At 46.1% G+C, this 22,722-nt stretch overlaps 1 protein-coding gene across 1 annotated transcript in view; it reads left to right on the forward strand.

Annotated features, from left to right (window-relative positions):
* Window positions 1-22,722, forward strand: part of LOC115105423 (rho GTPase-activating protein 32-like) — a 225,765-nt gene that overhangs the window by 190,748 nt on the left and 12,295 nt on the right. Inside the window, 4 exon segments of the mRNA XM_029627457.2 lie at window positions 3,865-4,014; window positions 13,591-13,693; window positions 20,661-20,805; window positions 21,669-21,751. Coding sequence (XP_029483317.2) covers window positions 3,865-4,014; window positions 13,591-13,693; window positions 20,661-20,805; window positions 21,669-21,751 — 481 coding nt within the window.

Below are 22,722 nucleotides of genomic sequence, written 5' to 3' on the forward strand. Positions count from 1 at the left end.
GCAGAGAGTGGAATGTTTCCTGCCCCAGAAGGAACAGAACAGGGGAAGAATAATGAAAAAATACAATTGAGATCCTTGTATTTCCCACTGATATTCTGATCCAAACGTTTCCCTGGATAATCTTGGGAATGGCCTGAGTAGGAGAAACAAAAATGTTGGCAGGAAATCTGGTTAATTACGAATAGCTTTATCGATCGATTTTGACTGAGAGGATAGCTATGCAAAAGTGCTAAATGGAATGTTGTTGTTAGTTGTCAGACCAAGTCATTATTATTCGAGTCACAACCAAACATGAAACAGAAATGTCTAAGTGTAATAAACACTACGGCGATTGAATGATGAAACGCCATCAATTATTGTAGGATGAGATGGAATATAGATTTAAAACATATGCATTTAAATGTGTAAAAGCACCCGCAAACATTTCAACAAGAGAACAAAGCGCCATCCACTGGCGGGAGTTCGCCACAGTAATAATACATTTTAACAACAAATTCTTTAACAACAAATTCCAAATGCAACCTAAGTAAAATATCAATTTCAAGCAATTTTGAAATACCAAAAAAACAGTAGGCCTATGCTAGTAATTGTTGCTTGATGCTTCATTGCTAGTTAGATTGCAAAGTAAGTAAATTTTCTTGATCACCAAACAATTGTTGGAGCTGCATATTTATTTATTATGGCAATCCTCGCTCCCTAGAATTTTGATATTTGCGCTGCACCGCATATCAGCAATCTGTCTGTTAGCTCACCCGATCTGTATTGATTAACAGTTTGCTGGTCCAATCAGAGGACAGAGTGTGTTTCACTAGCCAAGGGCGACGCTGCGGCTACTCACTCTGGCTGCATGGAGAGTCATCCAGGGAGAGACTGCCACAAAATGAATAACAAAATGTTACAAAACCTGGCCAGATAATTTCAAGTCATTAGTCTCAAGTCGGAGCCCCGAGTCATGAGGCCCAATTCAAGTCTCAAGTAATTTTATTTTATAGTCCATAATTGTTGTTAGTGCCCTCTACACTGGTAATTAACTGTGAACAATGTAAAGATAAAGAACAGACAGTAGCTGCTTTGTGTTGACTCTGACAGTCATGAATGAAAAGTCTGTCTGTGTGTGCCTCTGCAGCCAGCATTATGTTGGCATATTTCACAATGCTGCTTACAGTGCCTTACTAGTTCTAATTAATGACGCTTTCCTTTCAAAATGTCTAAAGTTTTATTACTGTATGAGCATCCTGAAATATCATTACATTCAGCCACACCAGTTTTATCACAACAATGTAAGTCGCTCTGGATAAGAGCGTCTGCTAAATGACGTAAATGTAAATGCTCCCCATAACTGTCAAAATTCCACATATTTTTGAATGCCAGTTGATTTATTTTTTTTCTAGAGTTTCTCATGCAGATCTCAGGGTGAGACTGCTGGCTTTAATTTGACTTGCTGTGGACCATAGAGACTTCCACACTGTCCAAGCATCATGGGAGCCATCCAACTACCAGAGGAGCAGCTCTCTGCCCCGCTGACTATGACTCAGACATTTGATAGGTTTCCAGATGCATACCATGATATAAGAAGCTTTCGGCAACCGCTGAGAAAGTTGCATCACCCCGATCATCTAGCCTGAGAGTTAGTGTTGCAGAGTACAGTGTGTTGCTTTACCCGACCGTGTGCGATAGTTTAACCATATGGTTTTCACTTTGGAGGCTTTCGCCAAAGATGTATTAAACAATGAGCTCATCATTGTCCTGCAGTCTATTCTCTGAAGAGCATCTCTCGAATTGCCCCATTCGCTGTCAGCGGAGTTGACATTGAGCAGAGCAATCTTCAGACTTGTGCTCCTATGCACTTCAGTTGATGTGGTTTCCTAAATAACAGTGACAGTCGGTGTAGGCCTGTGCAATTGCTCCATCGGCACCCACTTGTTATGCAAAGCCTTTTTGATGCCTCAACAGTTGGTAAACAAAGGTGCTTCAGCAGTTTGTGGTGGGATACAGCACCAATACATTTTTCACTTTCTCACAGGGGAAATCCTAGCTCCACTTAGCTTGAAATGGAGCAAAACAGAAAGTTTGGTCCATGATTTAGAAGCAATGTGCTTCTCATCAATTGTACTCAATATAAACACAAGTGAAAGTGCTTTCAACTATATATGTCTGGTAGGGCTGAGCCACTTAGTCGACTGGTCGATACGCTGTTGGTCAACCAATATATATATATATATATAGAATATATATATATATATATATATATATTAATTTTTTGGGCAGTAGCAAAAATATCTACACTGAGCAAAAATATAAACGCAACATGTAAAGTGTTGGTTTCATGAGCTGAAATAAAAAATTCCAGAAATGTTCAGTACGCTCAAAAAGCTTATTTCTCTCAAATGTGCACAAATTTGTTTGCGTCCCAGTTAGTAATTATTTCTCCTTTGCCAAGATAATCCATCCACCTTACAGGTGTAGCATATCAAGAAGCTGATTAAACAGAATGAGGTGAACCTTGTGCTGGGGACAATAAAAAGCCACTTTAAAATGTAACGTTTTGTCACACAACACAATGCCACAAATGTCTCAAGTTTTGAGGGAGCGTGCAGTTGGCATGCTGCCTGCAGGAATGTCCACCAGAGCTGTTGCCAGATAACTGAATGTTCAGTTACTACGCTGCCCCAGTTGTGCGCTGCCCCATGGGTCTCCCGGGTTGCGGCCGGCTGCGATAGAGCCTGGACTTGAGCCCAGAATCTCTAGTGGCACAGCTAGCGATGGACCACTGCGCCACTCGGGAGGCCATGGATATTATTTTTATCGGGATATTTTCTTCCTGCAGGCTGCAACGTTTTTATTATTTGGTTTTATTTAGGCTGTTTTTACAAAGTTAGCAATAGAAGTAACTTTTTATTTTCATCATTTTCATTTAGATTTTACTCTAATTTTGATTAACCACAAGACTGATTGAAATATAACATTATTATAAATTAAATGAAACTGTTCCAAGAAAATGTGCATATGAAAACCATAACTGGCACGCAGATCAGTAGAAAATAGTAAGATCAATTGGCATTCCACATGAAAGGTTGCCGTCTCCTCCTGTATCCTATTACCGGCAAAAGCAGAATCTGCGAAAGCCAGCAGGAGCGGGAGGAGGATGGTCAGGTTTTTCTTGATCTCTTGCTCCCTCTTCAGTCATTTGTTTTATTTCATCCAACAGAGCATCAGACAAGCTCAATGCATATAGTTGATTTTATTAAAAGTGTAGATTATTTGTTTGTAGTCTGTAGAGGGAATGTTGGTTACCCTGCAACGTGTCAGCCAATGCGGACGGCTTATTTGTGTTCCGTTGGAGAAACGCTATTCTCCTTTTGGGGGAAAATATGGCTCTGTGATCTACACTTTGCAGTGGAGGATTTGTGAACAAAGGTTTGCGGGCATGCCAGCTCCATTGTTCTCTCCAAAAGCTGTGGTTTTTCACTAGATAGCTTTTCCACATTTTTCCCAATGGATAAAACAACTGGGTCCATATTTGAAAGGCTTAGACCTATTTCCAGACCCATTGATTGTCTTGTGAAGCTTGGGTCAGCCATGTTGTAAAAGGGCATTAGAAGAAGAAAACAAAGTTATTCACAGGGACTGGCTTATTCAGACTTTTTCCCACCTCTGATGTGTTATGTTTACATTGAACTTTGGATTGAACATTTTGCAAAGATCTAATGAAAGCATGCTGACTTTACTGGTATGCATCACATTGCACAGCTCACCATTTTAAATGCGTTCTTTCATGTTGCGTAGGCGGGCAACACCAGCTGAACACCTGCAAGTGTGAGAGTGTGTATTAAGCATATTGTGTGTTTCTCTGTTTCCCGGCAGTGTCTAAGAAGCACGGGAAGCTGATCACGTTCCTGCGCACCTTCATGAAGTCCCGGCCCACCAAGCAGAAGCTGAAGCAGAGGGGAATCCTCCGGGAGAGGGTGTTTGGCTGTGACCTGGGAGAGCACCTCCTCAACTCGGGCCACGATGGTGAGACTTACACTCTTTCACTCTCTCGGTCTCTCACTCACTCACTTTCTCTCGCGTTCTCTCACACACACGCACTCATAGAAGTTCTTCAGCTTTGACCTCATTTGTGGTGTTTTGGCGACTTGAAACGTACACGTGCAAACACTAACATGCTGAGGGATGTTCTCAGGATGAACAGTCGCCCTTCTTTGTGCAATATGGTCACTCACAGTGTGGTAAAAGGGTCGACTAGTCTCCACCTAATATTGCTGTAATGCAAGGCTCGGTTCAAACTTGTCTCAACTCCGGTAGAGGCTAGAGCAAGGTTGAGCTGTTGAGAGTTCAGGTGGGCTTTCACGCTTCAACAAACAAAGGAGATGAGGGCTACTCAACACCAATGACAAAAATCATGAGAATGGCTCACCAATAAAAACTTCCAAAAGGACTAACTCGAGATAAAAAGGAGCATTCAACAACGGAAAAAAGGCACTTTAATCCATTGTACAGGATGCAAACAGATGACAGACGTTTCGACGTCAATCTGATGTCTTCCTCAGAGTGACCTGACCATTGCACTTAGCTCCTATTTATAGCCCAGTGGCCTATTGACACACAATGTAAAAAAAAAAAAAAGAAGAAGAAGAGAAATAGTGTCTAAATATACATAGGTGATATTTGGATGTCTGAATCAGGAGACACAGAGACCCTAAAAATCAAGGCAACAACATTGTAGAAATGAGGACAGTGAAAAATCATTGTTTAGCCCCTTTTGATCCACAGTGTCTGAGGAGTACTGCCAGAACACCTCTTTGTTTTAATTTACGTACGATATCACCTCCTTGGTGAAATGTGACATGTTCTATGGGTACAAAGTGCAGGGAGGAAGGTGAGCCATGTTTGGCTTCGATGCAGTGGCACGCAAATAGCATAGTCCGTGTTTTTATTTCGAATAGCAGCCTTATGTTCTGCGATGCGAAGATTCAATGCTTAAGTTTGACCAATATAGAGTAAGCAGCCCAGCAGATGCATTTGAGCAGGTATATCACATTTGTGGTGCTACAATTACTGACTCTTTTTATATTTTGTGTTCTTTACCTATTCTCGGGTAAACAGATGCGAGGGTGGCAATGTTGTGAACTCTCGTACATTTGGATCACTTTTGAGGATGTTCCTGTGTTTCAATACAATGGATTTGACGCAACCGGCACATGGGCTGTTCTCTGTGGAAAAAGGCAAACGGGCGTTTTTTCCTGGTATCTGTTAGTGCCAGTAAGTCCACTTTGACGCTCAGTCTCTGAATTTGGGATTGTGGTCAGATAAGTTCATATAAAAAATGTACTCTTGAGGTTGAGCTGTTGTTCACTGACCCATACAGCTCGATGGGCCGGGCATGCAGAGTGAACCCGACCACCCCCGGTGCCCAGGGAGGGTTGCCACAGCAACTGAGGTGGCTTACAGAAAGTGTAGTGGTCTAGTTGGCAGTGTGGTTAAAGGGAGATTTCGCCTCTCCACTGATCTGGAGCCTGAGGGATCTGGCAACACATGCTTTGTTTGCCCCCAAATCCATCCTGAGCCGTCTGTTCTGTCAGCCGTCTTCACCACTACCAGCCTCTTCTGCTCTGTTCAGATTGGCCGCCATCACACTGCATTACAGTGGCAGGACTCATACTGTTGCACAAGTACAATACTGCCCATGTCGTTAGTGGTGTGGCTTTAGGAGAAGCAGGCATCCGTCTAGGAAATAATACTCTAATTTAATGGGGTTTTCTTTGGCAATTTGTATGCTACGTACATAGCACATAGCACAGCTTATATTTGAATGGCAGTGGTTTTAGATGCCGTTCAGTCTTTGTGAATGAAGAGTCAGTCTTCAAATCACATACCTTGAGTTGTCATTATATAAGCACTTGCTGTGTTTGTTTACACACACATCTGCCATGTGAGAAAGGAGATGACAGACTTGCGATCTCAGACATGGTAACTCTTATGACGGACAGCCAGTCAGAGCCGTCGGAACGGAGATAGATGTCAAACGACACGACCATACTTTACCTTTCAAACTGGAGCAGAGCAGTGCTCCCCAATAGTAACGAGATAGGGGATGACATCAGGGATAGATGACATGACATCACTGCACAGCTCCGGAGATGACATCTGTCCTGACTTTATGGGTCAGCCTCAGTTGCTGTATGTCTGTATAAGCAGCACAGCTTTCATACCATGCTGTCAAATGTCTTGTTTGAATGTCACATAAATGCAGGCCTAGACCAATGTTATATGATGTCATAAGCTAGCTTCTCCCTCGTGTGATGTGCTTCAGGTAACTCCTCTACCATTGACTATCATCATACAGTTGAAGTTTACATACACCTTAGCCAAATACATTTAAACTCGGTTTTCCACAATTGCTGACATTTAATCCTAGTAAAAATTCCCTGTTTTAGGTCAGTTAGGATCACCACATTGTTTTAAGAATGTGAAATGTCAGAATAATAGTAGAGTGATTTATTTCAGCTTTTATTTCTTTCATCACATTCCCAGTTGGTCAGAAGTTTACATACACACAATTAGTATTTGGTAGCGTTGCCTTTAAATTGTTTAACTTGGGTCAAACGTTTCGGGTAGCCTTCCACAAGCTTCCCACAATAAGTTGGGTGAATTTTGGCCCATTCCTTCTGACAGAGCTGGTGTAACTGAGTCAGGTTTGTATGCCTCCTTGCTCACACATGCTTTTTCAGTTCTGCCCACACATTTTCTATAGGATTGAGGTCAGGGCTTTGTGATGGCCACTCCAATAGCTTGACGTCCTTAAGCCATTTTGCCACAACTTTGGAAGTATGCTTGGGGTCATTATCCATTTGGAAGACCCATTTGTGACCAAGCTCAAGACTGATGTCTTGAGATGTTGCTTCAATATATCCACATTTTCCCGCCTCGTGATGCCATCTATTTTGTGAAGTGCACCTGTCCCTCCTGCAGCAAAGCAACCCCACAACATGATGCTGCCACCCACGTGCTTCACAGTTGGGATGATGTTCTCCGGCTTGCAAGCCTCCCCCTTTTTCCTCCAAACATAACGATGGTCATTATGGCCGAACAGTTTTATTTTTGTTTCATCAGACCAGTGGACATTTCTCCAAAAAGTACAATTTTATTCTAAAATGTATTAAATTGTTTTTTCCATCATCAATCTACACACAATACCTCAATGACAAAGCAAAAACAGGTTTTTAGAAAATTGTGCAAATGTATAAATAATAAAAAATAAACATCATATTTACTTAAGTATTCAGATCCCTTACTCAGTACTTTGTTGAAGCACCTTTTGCAGCGATTACAGCCTAGAGTCATCTTGGGAAAACGCTACAAGCATGGCACCTGTATTTGGGGAGTTCCTCCCATTCTTCTCGGCAGATCCTCTCAAGCTCTGTCAGGTTGGATGGGGAGCGTCGCTACACAGCTATTTTCAGGTCTGTGCAGAGATCTTCAATCGGGTTCAAGTCCGGACTCTGGCTGGACCACTCAAGGACATTCAGAGACTTGTCCTAAAGCCACTCCTGCATTGTCTTGGCTGTGTGCTTAGAGTCGTTGTCCTGTTGGAAGGTGCACCTTCGCCCTAGTCTGAGGTCCTGAGCACTTTGGAGCAAGTTTTCATCAAGGATCTCTCTGTACTTTGCTCCGTTCACCCTTTATCCTGACTATTCTCCCAGTCCCTGCTGCTGAAAAACATCCCCACAGCATAATGGTGCCACCACCATGCTTCACCGTAGGGATGGTGCCAGGTTTCTTCCAGATGTAGCTCTTGGCATTCAGGCCAAGGAGATCAATCTTGGTTTCATCATATATGTTGACGAGGGTGGGGCTTAAGCTGCATCACTTTCTCAGCCCTTGCCAATTTTAACCTCACACTTATTGTTTGTGTACATGGCTTTTATAACGTCTTATGTGTTTTCCACCCCAACACTGCTTTCTGTCAACTTATATAGCAGACCCTCATGCCAAATTGAGTCAAGCTTTTTTGAAATCAACAACGCATGAGAAGACTTTGGTTTTGTTTTGTTTGTCAATAGGGGTGTGCAGGGTGAATACGTGATCTGTCATACAGTCATTTGGTAAAAAGGCCATTTACATTTGCTTAAGACATTGTTTTCACGGCTGGATCATTGTTACTCTAACTTCCGCGGCGCATATAAGGCCCTGCCCCGCCCCCCTTTCGGAAAAGCTGACCACGACTCCATTTTGTTGATCCCTGCCTACAGACAGAAACTAAAACAAGAGGCTCCCACGCTGAGGTCTGTCCAACGCTGGTCCGACCAAGCTGACTCCACACTCCAAGACTGCTTCCATCACGTGGACTGGGATATGTTTCGTATTGCGTCAGATAACAATATTGCCGAATACGCTGATTCGGTGTGCAAGTTCATTAGAACGTGCGTTGAAGATGTCGTTCCCATAGCAACAATTAAAACATTCCCTTACCAGAAACCGTGGATTGATGGCAGCATTCGCGTGAAACTGAAAGCGCGAACCACTGCTTTTAATCAGGGCAAGGTGTCTGGTAACATGACCGAATACAAACAGTGCAGCTATTCCCTCCGCAAGGCTATCAAACAAGCTAAGCGTCAGTACAGAGACAAAGTAGACTCTCAATTCAACGGCTCAGACACAAGAGGTATGTGGCAGGGTCTACAGTCAATCACGGACTACAAGAAGAAATCCAGCCCAGTCACGGACCAGGATGTCTTGCTCCCCAGGCAGACTAAATAACTTTTTTGCCCGCTTTGAGGACAATACAGTGCCACTGACACGGCCTGCAACGAAAACATGCGGTCTCTCCTTCACTGCAGCCGAGGTGAGTAAGACATTTAAACGTGTTAACCCTCGCAAGGCTGCAGGCCCAGACGGCATCCCCAGCCGCGCCCTCAGAGCATGCGCAGACCAGCTGGCCGGTGTGTTTACGGACATATTCAATCAATCCCTATACCAGTCTGCTGTTCCCACATGCTTCAAGAGGGCCACCATTGTTCCTGTTCCCAAGAAAGCTAAGGTAACTGAGCTAAACGACTACCGCCCCGTAGCACTCACTTCCGTCATCACGAAGTGCTTTGAGAGACTAGTCAAGGACCATATCACCTCCACCCTACCTGACACCCTAGACCCACTCCAATTTGCTTACCGCCCAAATAGGTCCACAGACTATGCAATCTCAACCACACTGCACACTGCCCTAACCCATCTGGACAAGAGAAATACCTATGTACCTCAGGAGGCTGAAGAAATTTGGCTTGTCACCAAAAGCACTCACAAACTTCTACAGATGCACAATCGAGAGCATCCTGGCGGGCTGTATCACCGCCTGGTACGGCAACTGCTCCGCCCTCAACCGTAAGGCTCTCCAGAGGGTAGTGAGGTCTGCACAACGCATCACCGGGGGCAAACTACCTGCCCTCCAGGACACCTACACCACCCGATGGAAGGCCATAAAGGAAGGCCATAAAGATCATCAAGGACATCAACCACCCGAGCCACTGCCTGTTCACCCCGCTATCATCCAGAAGGCGAGGTCAGTACAGGTGCATCAAAGCTGGGACCGAGAGACTGAAAAACAGCTTCTATCTCAAGGCCATCAGACTGTTAAACAGCCACCACTAACATTGAGTGGCTGCTGCCAACACACTGACACTGACACTGACTCAACTCCAGCCACTTTAATAATGGGAATTGATGGGAAATTATGTAAATATATCACTAGCCACTTTAAACAATGCTACCTTATATAATGTTACTTACCCTACATTATTCATCTCATATGCATACGTATATACTGTACCCTATATCATCGACTGCATCCTTATGTAATACATGTATCACTAGCCACTTTAACTATGCCACTTTGTTTACATACTCATCTCATATGTATATACTGTACTCGATACCATCTACTGTATCTTGCCTATGCTGCTCTGTACCATCACTCATTCATATATCCTTATGTACATATTTTTTATCCCCTTACACTGTGTATAAGACAGTAGTTTTGGAATTGTTAGTTAGATTACTTGTTGGTTATTACTGCATTGTGGGAACTAGAAGTACAAGCATTTCGCTACACTCGCATTAACATCTGCTAACCATGTGTATGTGACAAATAAAATTAGATTTGATTTGTTAATAATAATGCAGAGAATTTTCACAAGGTTGCTATTGACTCATATCCCACGATAGTTATTTGGGCTGAATTTGTCTCCACTTTTGTGGATTTGGGTGAGCTGAGGTGAGGATGATGTTAGTGTTTAAGTGTAGCCAATTGTAATTTTTATTCTGTATATTTTATCGGGCTCCCGAGTGGCGCAGCGATCTAAGGCACTGCATCTCATTGTTAGAGGCGTCACTACAGACCCTGGTTCGATTCCAGTTTAAGGCTATTATTATTAATACTAAAAGTATTTAGTCAGCCACCAATTGTGCAAGTTCTCCCACTTAAAAAGATGAGAGGCCTGTAATTTTCATCATAGGTACACTTCAACTATGACAGACAAAATGAGAAAAAAATATTTTTAATGAATTTATTTGCAAATTATGGTGGATAATAAGTATTTGGTCATTAACAAAAGTTTATCTCAATACTTTGTGATATACCCTTTGTTGGCAATGACAGAGGTCAAACGTTTTCTGTAAGTCTTCACAAGGTTTTCACACACTGTTGCTGGTATTTTGGCCCATTCCTCCATGCAGATCTCCTCTAGAGCAGTGATGTTTTGGGGCTGTTGCTGGGCAACACGGACTTTCAACTCCCTCCAAAGATTTTCTATGGGGTTGAGATCTGGAGACTGGCTAGGCCACTCCAGAACCTTGAAATGCTTCTTACGAAGCCACTCCTTCGTTGCCCGGGCGGTGTGTTTGGGATCATTGTCATGCTGAAAGACCCAGCCACGTTTCATCTTCAATGCCCTTGCTGATGGAAGGAGGTTTTCACTCTGAATCTCACAATACATGGCCCCATTCATTCTTTCCTTTACACGGATCAGTCGTCCGGGTCCCTTTGCAGAAAAACAGCCCCAAAGCATAATGTTTCCACCCCCATGCTTCACAGTAGGTATGGTGTTCTTTGGATGCAACTCAGCATTCTTTGTCCTGCAAACACGACGAGTTCCGTTTTTACCAAAAAGGCCTATTTTGGTTTCATCTGACCATATGACATTCTCCCAATCTTCTTCTGGATCATCCAAATGCTCTCTAGCAAACTTCAGACGGGCCTGGACATGTACTGGCTTAAGCAGGGGGACATGTCTGGCACTGCAGGATTTGAGTCGTCCCTGGCGGCGTAGTGTGTTACTGATGGTAGGCTTTGTTACTTTGGTCCCAGCTCTCTGCAGATCATTCACTAGCTCCCCCCGTGTGGTTCTGGGATTTTTGCTCACCGTTCTTGTGATCATTTTAACCCCACAGGGTTAGATCTTGCATGGAGCCCCAGATCGAGGGAGATTATCAGTGGTCTTGTATGTCTTCCATTTCCTAATAATTGCTCCCACAGTTGATTTCTTCAAACCAAGCTGCTTACCTGTTGCAGATTCAGTCTTCTCAGCCTGGTGCAGGTCTACAATTTTGTTTCTGGTGTCCTTTGACAGCTCTTTGGTCTTGGCCATAGTGGAGTTTGGAGTGTGACTGTTTGAGGTTGTGGACAGGTGTCTTTTATACTGATAACAAGTTCAAACAGGTGCCACTAATATAGGTAATGAGTGGAGGACAGAGGAGCCTCTTAAGAAGAAGTTACAGGTGTGAGAGCCAGAAATCTTGCTTGTTTGTATTTTCCGCCATAATTTGCAAATAAATTCATTAAAAATCCTACAATGTGATTTTCTGGATTTCTTTTCTCATTTTGTCTGTCATAGTTGGAAGTGTACCTATGATGGAAATTACAGGCCTCTCTCATCTTTTTAAGTGGGAGAACTTGCACAATTGGTGGCTGACTAAATACTTTTTTGCCCCACTATATAAGGTGTGGCTAGGTTTTGGGGAGGGGTCGAATGGTGGGGGTGAGGATCCTCTTGGTGCGGGTCCTCCAGGAGGGGGGTCTCGCAGTTCTGGGAGGGTGTCTCGCTGGTCTGGGCATGGTGTCTATTTCTCTGTTGCTCCTGTGTGCGGTGCTGGGGCTGCAGATCGGGGGATGTCCTTCAAGGTCCTGGCAAAAGTGGGGAGATTGCTGCTGGGTGTTTGGACAGCAGAGTTTAGCCACTTGGGGTTATAGAATAAGTTTCCCCATCAATGTATTCCCCATTTGAGGCCATGCGGAGCACAATCTCTGGCTTTTGTGTGGGGGTGTTGTCAGGAGAGCTATCTGGGGGGCTGACAGGGCAGTTTGAAGAGGTGTGATCACTCGCTCGGGGTGGGGGAGTCGTCACCAAGGGAAAGCTTCTCCTGACCTATGACCTCTTCATTGGAAGTCCTGTTGGAAATGCATGAAGTTGCCCTGCACTACCACTGTTCTGTTATTGTAAAGTATGACAGAGGGTGTCAGTATCAGGGTCCTTGTTTTCCAGTATTCTGATTTTCCTCCCTCCACCAATACTTGCTCTCTTCAAATAAGGGTAGTGTGCTCGCCTCCACATGGAGAGTCTGTGTGGAAGGTTAAGTTGCTTGCTTTCCCATTTTTGTAGGGTTCTGTTCTTTCCTAGCAAGCTTGGTAGCCTTTTAACTTCGCATTCAGTCTTTATACAGTTCTATCTAGAGATGATTGTAATGTTGTTTTCTTTTTAAGCTTTATAAGTAGCTTCAGACTGATCATGACTTACTCAGTTCCCCATTGGATGGCATGTTCGGCTTTCTGTTGTGCTTCTTTTGCTGGTTGCTGGTTTGTCAGAAAGTTTTCTGGATAGTCATTGGCAGTAACAATCCTTGGTAGTAAAAATACTTCCAGAATCATTCCAGGTCATTTTGTCCAAAATCAGGTTGTAGGTTTTGATTTGGAGTGAAGGTTATGTTGTGGAGGGTAGTGACCTGTATATGTCCTTGTATCCATCTTTTCGTTAAAAAAATGCTGAAAGATTTCAGGGCTCATCTGCTCATGACCTGCTCTCTCTTGCTCTCTGTCCCCTCTCTCTGCCCTCTCTCTCTCTGCCTTCGCAGCAGGCCATGACGTGTTATCTGATTATCTTGTCCAGATTGACAAGGAACCGTAAAAGATATAAGTGCCCTTTTTGAAAGCAAGGGTTGGTATGATGTGAAGCTGGCAGGCCTTGGTGTCAGGCAGCTCAAAGCTTTGCAGACTTCAACTTTCAAATATTGCCTTTTGAAAATCAACTTGCGGAGAATACCTTTTGATTTGGTTTTCTCCACGTTGTATTCTAGGTAGTTCATGTTCAAGTCCATGTTTTTCTTTATCAGAGAACATAAAATCTTCTCTCAATGCAAAAACACTTTTACTTGGTGTTCCCCTGGGGAAGAATATGTGCTCGTTCTTTAGAAAGGAGGAAGACAGAAGGTGCCTCTTTTCGACCTTGCAGTGTTCCGGTGCCCATCTATTGATTGAAGTAGAGGTGCCCTTTTTAAAGTTGTCTGGGTGTCTTGTGTTCTCTGACATTGTGTTTCCTGCTCCAGTTCCCCAGGTACTCAAGAGCTGCACGGAGTTCATCGAGAAACATGGCGTGGTGGACGGCATGTACCGCCTCTCTGGAATCGCCTCCAACATCCAGAAACTACGGTAAGACACACACACACACACACTCTCACGCACACTGATTTGACAGTGCTATCCGTTAAACATGGGTATGCCTCATAGGGCGTTCATAGACGTAATCTCAAGTGTACACCAGCCACCAACTTCTGAGAATTTGTTCTGTTCTGCACAAAAGCCCTCAGTGGACAGAGAAGGCAAAGGTATTTTTAAAACATCATGGACCTTGACTACCAGGTGGCATTGTACTCAATATCAGTTCATGTTCATGAATACAGCTCTCGTCACAGTAAGCAACGGGTGAAACCCAACTCCTAAACGTAATGCACTTGTGCCATACATGTCAACAAAATTCCATCAAAGATAACGTGCACTTTCAACAGAAATTCCCATTATCTTTTCCTTAGCATGCGAAATGTGGATTTACCCCTGTGTGTGGGCGCTGTGGGCATCCCTCAACAACACGTGTGGGTGGGTGCGTGTGTACATGTTTGTGCGTGGGCATCCCTCGTCAAAAACCTGTTGACTGGCTGTGGAACATAACCCCTAACTGTTCTCTTCCCATTTTTGCACTGTTAATTTTGTCCTCAAACAGTCCAAGTAAGTGACATTGTTGCACTGCCAACTGAGAACTCACAGTATCTCACTCTGTAATTATAACATTTTAAGACTGTGAAGAGGAAGGAATGTTTGGCGTCTTGAAGCCAAGCGTGAAATGGTGTGGGTTTTTTGTAGTATTTTATGGGGCTTTTCTTTTTTCCTTTTTTTCTCCTGAATAAGTATAATCCTAACCCTGCAATAATTATTTGCATGGTTTAACTCAGGATTGACATTTAGGAACCGTCTTAAAATGTAGATTTCCAATTGTTAAACCCACTGTTGAATATCCCAACTGCAACTTTACACCTTGGTTGTCTAGGATTACATCATTAATATAATGTGGCATTTATGACAACACCATTATTCCGCTGAATGTACAAAACATGAGGAAAATCTGCTCTTTCCATGACATAGTGACCAGGTGAATTCAGGTGAAAGCTATGATCCCTTATTGATGTCACTTGTTGAATCAGCTTCAATCAGTGTAGTTGAAGGGGAGGAGACAGGTTAAAGGAGGGTTTTTAAGCATTGAGACATGGATTGTGTATGTGTGCCATTCAGAGGGTGAATGGGCAAGACAAAATATTTGAGTGCCTTTGAACGGGGTATGGTAGTAGGTGCCAGGCGCACCGTTTTGAGTGTGTCAAGAACAGCAACACTGCTGGGTTTTTCACACTCAGTAGTTTCCCGTGTGTATCAATAATGGTCCACCACCCAAAGGACATCCAGCCAACTTGACACAACCGTGGGAAGCATTGGAGTCAACACGGGCCAGCATCCCTGCAGAACACTTTCGACAACTTGTAGAGTTCTTGCCCTGACGAACTAAGGCTGTTCTGAGGGCAGAAGGGGTTGCAACTCAATATTAGGGAGGTGTTCCTAATGTTTTGTACACTGAAAAGCGCTCACAATTTCATCATCTCTGATGTTTGAACAAAGAAATTAGGGTTTGTTTATGAAGTAATAGTTACTGATGGCTGCTTCCCATTAGAAACTTCTAAACATTTATAAAGGGAGTGTCCTGTCCAGAACGCTCTGTTTATTTACATAGACAAATCAAGTATGTAGACAAAACTACTATCTTTCTGTTACTTACTTGCTCGCTCTCTCTGTCCATGAATCTGTTTGTCTCTCTCTTTCTTGCTCAATCCGCTCTTTCCTTCTATCACCCCCCCCCTTTCTATCCCTCCCCTCTCGCTCTCCATCCATGTCTTTCTATCCCTCCCCTCTCGCTCTCCATCCATGTCTTTCTATCCCTCCCCTCTCCTTCCATGTCTATCTATCCCTCCCCTCTCGCTCTCCATCCATGTCTTTCTATCCCTCCGCTCTCGCTCTCCATCCATGTCTTTCTATCCCTCCCCTCTCCTTCCATGTCTTTCTATCCCTCCCCTCTCGCTCTCATCCATGTCTTTCTATCCCTCCCCTCTCCCTCTCCATCCATGTCTTTCTATCCCTCCCCTCTCCCTCTCCATCCATGTCTTTCTATCCCTCCCCTCTCGCTCTCCATCCATGTCTTTCTATCCCTCCCCTCTCCCTCTCCATCCATGTCTTTCTATCTCTCCCCTCTCGCTCTCCATCCATGTCTTTCTATCCCTCCCCTCTCGCTCTCCATCCGTCTTTCTATCCCTCCCCTCTCGCTCTCCATCCATGTCTATCTATCCCTCCCCTCTCGCTCTCCATCCATGTCTTTCTATCCCTCCCCTCTCGCTCTCCATCCATGTCTTTCTATCCCTCCCCTCTCGCTCTCCATCCATGTCTTTCTATCCCTCCCCTCTCGCTCTCCATCCATGTCTTTCTATCCCTCCCCTCTCCATCCATGTCTATCTATCCCTCCCCTCTCACTCTCCATCCATGTCTTTCAATCCCTCCCCTCTCCCTCTCCATCCATGTCTTTCTATCCCTCCCTCTCCTCTCCATCCATGTCTATCTATCCCTCCCCTCTCGCTCTCCATCCATGTCTTTCTATCCCTCCCCTCTCGCTCTCCATCCATGTCTTTCTATCCCTCCCCTCTCGCTCTCCATCCATGTCTTTCTATCCCTCCCCTCTCGCTCTCCATCCATGTCTATCTATCCCTCCCCTCTCGCTCTCCATCCATGTCTTTCTATCCCTCCCCTCTCCCTCTCCATCCATGTCTATCTATCCCTCCCCTCTCCCTCTCCATCCATGTCTTTCTATCCCTCCCCTCTCCCTATCCATCCATGTCTTTCTATCCCTCCCCTCTCGCTCTCCATCCATGTCTTTCTATCCCTCCCCTCTCGCTCTCCATCCGTCTTTCTATCCCTCCCCTCTCGCTCTCCATCCGTCTTTCTATCCCTCCCCTCTCGCTCTCCATCCATGTCTATCTATCCCTCCCCTCTCGCTCTCCATCCATGTATTTCTATCCCTCCCCTCTCGCTCTCCATCCATGTCTTTCTATCCCTCCCCTCTCCCTCTCCATCCATGTCTATCTATCCCTCCCCTCTCGCTCTCCATCCATGCCTTTCTATCCCTCCCCTCTCGCTCTCCATCCATGTCTTTCTATCCCTCCCCTCTCGCTCTCCATCCATGTCTATCTATCCTCCCCTCTCCATGTCTTTCTCCATCCATGTCTCCATTCTATCCCTCCCCTCTCGCTCTCCATCCATGTCTTTCTATCCCTCCCCTCTCCGCTCTCTCCATCCATGTCTTTCTATCCCTCCCCTCTCGCTCTCCATCCATGTCTTTCTATCCCTCCCCTCTCGCTCTCCATCCATGTCTTTCTATCCCTCCGCTCTCGCTCTCCATCCATGTCTTTCTATCCCTCCCTCTCCATCCATGTCTATCTATCCCTCCCCTCTCGCTCTCCATCCATGTCTTTCTATCCCTCCCCTCTCCATCCATGTCTATCTATCCCTCCCCTCTCGCTCTCCATCCATGTCTTTCTATCCCTCCCCTCTCGCTCTCCATCCATGTCTATCTATCCCTCCCCTCTCGCTCTCCATCCATGTCTTTCTATCCCTCCCCTCTCCCTCTCCATCCATGTCTATCTATCCCTCCCCCTCCATCCATGTCTTTCTATCCCTCCCATCCTCTCCCTCTCCATCCATGTCTTTCTATCCCTCCCCTCTCGCTCTCCATCCATGTCTTTCTATCCCTCCCCTCTCGCTCTCCATCCGTCTTTCTATCCCTTCCCTCTCGCTCTCCATCCATGTCTTTCTATCCCTCCCCTCTCGCTCTCCATCCATGTCTTTCTATCCCTCCCCTCTCGCTCTCCATCCATGTCTATCTATCCCTCCCCTCTCGCTCTCCATCCATGTCTTTCTATCCCTCCCCTCTCGCTCTCCATCCATGTCTATCTATCCCTCCTCTCGCTCTCCATCCATGTCTTTCTATCCCTCCCCTCTCGCTCTCCATCCATGTCTTTCTATCCCTCCCCTCTCGCTCTCCATCCATGTCTATCTATCCCTCCCCTCTCGCTCTCCATCCATGTCTTTCTATCCCTCCATCCCTCTCGCTCTCCATCCATGTCTATCTATCCCTCCCCTCTCGCACTCCATCCATGTCTTTCAATCCCTCCCCTCTCGCTCTCCATCCATGTCTTTCTATCCCTCCCCTCTCGCTCTCCATCCATGTCTATCTATCCCTCCCCTCTCGCTCTCCATCCATGTCTTTCTATCCCTCTCCTCTCGCTCTCCATCCATGTCTTTCTATCCCTCCCCTCTCGCTCTCCATCCATGTCTTTCTATCCCTCCCCTCTCGCTCTCCATCCGTCTTTCTATCCCTCCCCTCTCGCTCTCCATCCATGTCTTTCTATCCCTCCCTCTCGCTCTTCCATCCATGTCTATCTATCCCTCCCCTCTCGCTCTCCATCCATGTCTTTCTATCCCTCCTCCGCTCTCCATCCATGTCTTTCTATCCCTCCCCTCTCGCTCTCCATCCATGTCTTTCTATCCCTCCCCTCTCGCTCTCCATCCATGTCTTTCTATCCCTCCCCTCTCGCTCTCCATCCATGTCTTTCTCCATCCCTCCCCTCTATCCCTCCCCTCCATCCATGTCTTTCTATCCCTCCCTCTCGCTCTCCATCCATGTCTTTCTATCCCTCCCCTCCTCTCCATCCATGTCTTTATCCCTCCCCTCCTCTCCATCCATGTCCCTATCCCTCCGCTATCCCTCTCCATCCATGTCTTTCTATCCCTCCCCTCTCGCTCTCCATCCATGTCTATCTATCCCTCCCCCTCTCGCTCTCCATCCATGTCTTTCTATCCCTCCCTCTCGCTCTCCATCCATGTCTTTCTATCCCTCCCTCTCCTCTCCATCCATGTCTTTCTATCCCTCCCCTCTCGCTCTCCATCCATGTCTTTCTATCCCTCCCCTCTCGCTCTCCATCCATGTCTTTCTATCCCTCCTCCTCTCCATCCCTTTCTATCCCTCCCTCTCCATCCATGTCTATCTATCCCTCCCCTCTCGCTCTCCATCCATGTCTCATCTCCCTCCCTCTCCATCCATCCATCTATCCCTCCTCTCGCTCTCCATCCATGTCTTTCTATCCCTCCCCTCTCGCTCTCCATCCATGTCTTTCTATCCCTCCCCTCTCCCTCTCCATCTGTCTTTCTATCCCTCCCCTCTCCCTCTCCATCCATGTCTTTCTATCCCTCCCCTCTCGCTCTCCATCCATGTCTTTTTCTATCCCTCCCCTCTCCGCTCTCCATCCATGTCTTTCTATCCCTCCCCTCTCCTCTCCATCCATGTCTTTCTATCCCTCCCCTCTCGCTCTCCATCCATGTCTTTCTATCCCTCCCCTCTCCCTCTCCATCCATGTCTTTCTATCCCTCCCTCTCCATGCTCTCCATCCATGTCTATCTATCCCTCCCTCTCGCTCTCCATCCATGTCTTTCTATCCCTCCCCTCTCCATCCATGTCTTTCTATCCCTCCCCTCTCCATCCATGTCTATCTATCCCTCCCCTCTCGCTCTCCATCCATGTCTTTCTATCCCTCCCCTCTCGCTCTCCATCCATGTCTATCTATCCCTCCCCTCTCGCTCTCCATTCATGTCTTTCTATCCCTCCGCTCTCGCTCTCCATCCATGTCTTTCTATCCCTCCCCTCTCCATCCATGTCTATCTATCCCTCCCCTCTCGCTCTCCATCCATGTCTTTCTATCCCTCCGCTCTCGCTCTCCATCCATGTCTTTCTATCCCTCCCCTCTCCATCCATGTCTTTCTATCCCTCCCCTCTCGCTCTCCATCCATGTCTTTCTATCCCTCCGCTCTCCCTCTCCATCCATGTCTTTCTATCCCTCCCCTCTCCCTCTCCATCCATGTCTTTCTATCCCTCCCCTCTCGCTCTCCATCCATGTCTTTCTATCCCTCCCCTCTCCCTCTCCATCCATGTCTTTCTATCCCTCCCCTCTCCCTCTCCATCCATGTCTTTCTATCCCTCCCCTCTCGCTCTCCATCCATGTCTATCTATCCCTCCCCTCTCGCTCTCCATCCATGTCTATCTATCCCTCCCCTCTCGCTCTCCATCCATGTCTTTCTATCCCTCCCCTCTCGCTCTCCATCCATGTCTATCTATCCCTCCCCTCTCGCTCTCCATCCATGTCTATCTATCCCTCCCCTCTCGCTCTCCATCCATGTCTTTCTATCCCTCCGCTCTCCCTCTCCATCCATGTCTATCTATCCCTCCCCTCTCGCTCTCCATCCATGTCTTTCTATCCCTCCGCTCTCGCTCTCCATCCATGTCTTTCTATCCCTCCCCTCTCCTTCCATGTCTTTCTATCCCTCTGCTCTCGCTCTCCATCCATGTCTTTCTATCCCTCCCCTCTCGCTCTCCATCCGTCTTTCTATCCCTCCGCTCTCGCTCTCCATCCATGTCTTTCTATCCCTCCGCTCTCGCTCTCCATCCATGTCTTTCTATCCCTCCGCTCTCGCTCTCCATCCATGTCTTTCTATCCCTCCGCTCTCGCTCTCCATCCATGTCTTTCTATCCCTCCCCTCTCCCTCTCCATCTGTCTTTCTATCCCTCCCCTCTCCCTCTCCATCCATGTCTTTCTATCCCTCCCCTCTCCCTCTCCATCCATGTCTATCTATCCCTCCCCTCTCGCTCTCCATCCATGTCTTTCTATCCCTCCGCTCTCGCTCTCCATCCATGTCTTTCTATCCCTCTCCTTCCATGTCTTTCTATCCCTCCGCTCTCGCTCTCAATCCGTCTTTCTATCCCTCCCCTCTCGCTCTCCATCCATGTCTTTCTATCCCTCCGCTCTCGCTCTCCATCCATGTCTATCTATCCCTCCCCTCTCCATCCATGTCTTTCTATCCCTCCGCTCTCGCTCTCCATCCATGTCTTTCTATCCCTCCCCTCTCGCTCTCCATCCATGTCTATCTATCCCTCCCCTCTCCCTCTCCATCCATGTCTTTCTATCCCTCCCTCCGCTAGGCATGAGTTTGACTCGGAGCAGATCCCCGACCTGACCAAAGACGTGTACATCCAGGACATCCACTGCGTGGGCTCATTGTGCAAGCTCTACTTCCGCGAGTTGCCCAACCCTCTGCTCACCTATCAGCTCTACGAGAAATTCTCCGTAAGGACAGCGCTCTTGGCACAGCACGGGGACTGCACTCTGAGTGCCCTTCTCCACCCAAAACAAAAACATCACAATTTCTCACACTAACATGCTGCTGCCGCTTGGCGTCCCCCTAGTTACAACGAGCCCCTTCTGTTTTGGTTTGAGAGCTCTACAGTGTTGCAATGTTGCGTAGTGCCCTTGGCCCAAGAGGAACCCTGCTCTGTCTCTTTGTGGATAGTATTTATTAGGTTTCGCATTGTCCCGAACTGGCGTCCAATTTCCATGTCCAAAATATATATATTTTTTTCTCTGTCTCTGTGGGGGGTATGTTCAAGACCCTCGCCAGGACCAAGTGTCAATTATCTCAAGTTTAAGTACTGTATATGTTATGAGGGTGAGCTAATCTGACACTTTTCCCCCCCGAAGTAAAATATGAAAATTGTCATAGGCCCTCAGTAATCACATTCTCGATTTACCAAAGACCAAATACACTGTTGGAGGGCTTATCTTGGAACCCCCACTCCAAATCTAAGCGCATGGCACCCACTTTAAACGACTAGTATTACAAATACAAAACTCACTCCGACTTCAAATAAAACCCCTCACCAAACAAAATGGTCTTGGCTGGAGCCTGTAAAGATGGTGTAAATGTTTGCTGGTTGCTATGGAAGAGAGGGGGAAGGGTGGCGGCGGGAGTGTTCTGTCCCCTTGGCTTAGCCAAGCGGTGTGCAAGTGCCTCTACACCGGCCCTGGCCGACTGACTGCGTGGAGGTGTCGTGTTAATGAAGCACTTCTTAACGCAGAGGCACTGATCCCTACCACTCTCCTCCCTCCCTCCATCCTCCCCTCCATCTCCCTCGTTCCTTTCCGCTCCACAGGAGGCCGTGTCAGCAGCCACAGACGAGGAGCGGCTTATCAAAATACATGATGTCATTCAACAGCTGCCGCCTCCGCATTACAGGTTAGCGCAAAGCCACGCTGCCCCCTGCAGGAACACACAGACTACCACACACAGTGCTGTCTCCATAACAGGATGTCAATCTATGTCAATAAACGCAACATTTTCAAAGATTTTACTGAGTTGCAGTTCATATAAGGTAATCAGTCTATTGAAATAAATTAATTAGGCCCTAATCGGTGGACTTTACATGGCTGGGAATACAGATATGCATCCGTTAGCCAGAGATACCTGAAACAAATAGGGGTGGATCAGAAAACCAGTCAGTATCTGGTGTGACCACCATTTGCCTCATGCAACACATCTCCTTTGCATAGAGTGGTTCAGGCTGTTGATTGTGGCCTGTGGAATGTTGTCCCACTCTTCAATGGCTGTGCGAAGTTGCTGGATATTGGCGAGAACTGGAACACGTGGTCGTACACATTATCCAGAGGCCTGTTGGACGTACTGCCAAATTCTCTAAAAAATGATGTTGGAGGCGGCTTATGGTAGAGATATTAACTTTAAATTCTCTGGCAATAGCTCTGGTGGACATTCCTGCAGTCAGCATGCCAATTGCACCCTCAACTTGAGACATCTGTGGCATTGTGTTGTGTGACAAAACTGCACATTATAGAGTGGCCTTTTGTCCCCCCGCACAAGGTTCACCTGTGTAATGATCATGCTGTTTAATTAGCTTATTGATATGCCGCACGTGGATGGATTATCTTGGCAAAGGAGAAATGCTCACTAACAGGGATGTAAACAAATTTGTGCAGAAAACTTTTGAGAAATTAGCTTTTTGTGCATATGGAACATTTCTGGGATCAACACTTTACATGTTGCATTTATATTTTGGTTCAGTGTACATTTTTTGCGTTGGGAAGGGTGTCAAACATTAACAATGATATAGACACATTATATTAACTACATGACCAAAAGTATGTGGACAACTGCTTGTTGAACATCATATTCCAAAATCATGGGCATTAATA

This window comes from Oncorhynchus nerka, linkage group LG22 (assembly GCF_034236695.1).
Source record: "Oncorhynchus nerka isolate Pitt River linkage group LG22, Oner_Uvic_2.0, whole genome shotgun sequence".
Taxonomy (NCBI): Eukaryota; Metazoa; Chordata; class Actinopteri; order Salmoniformes; family Salmonidae; genus Oncorhynchus; species Oncorhynchus nerka.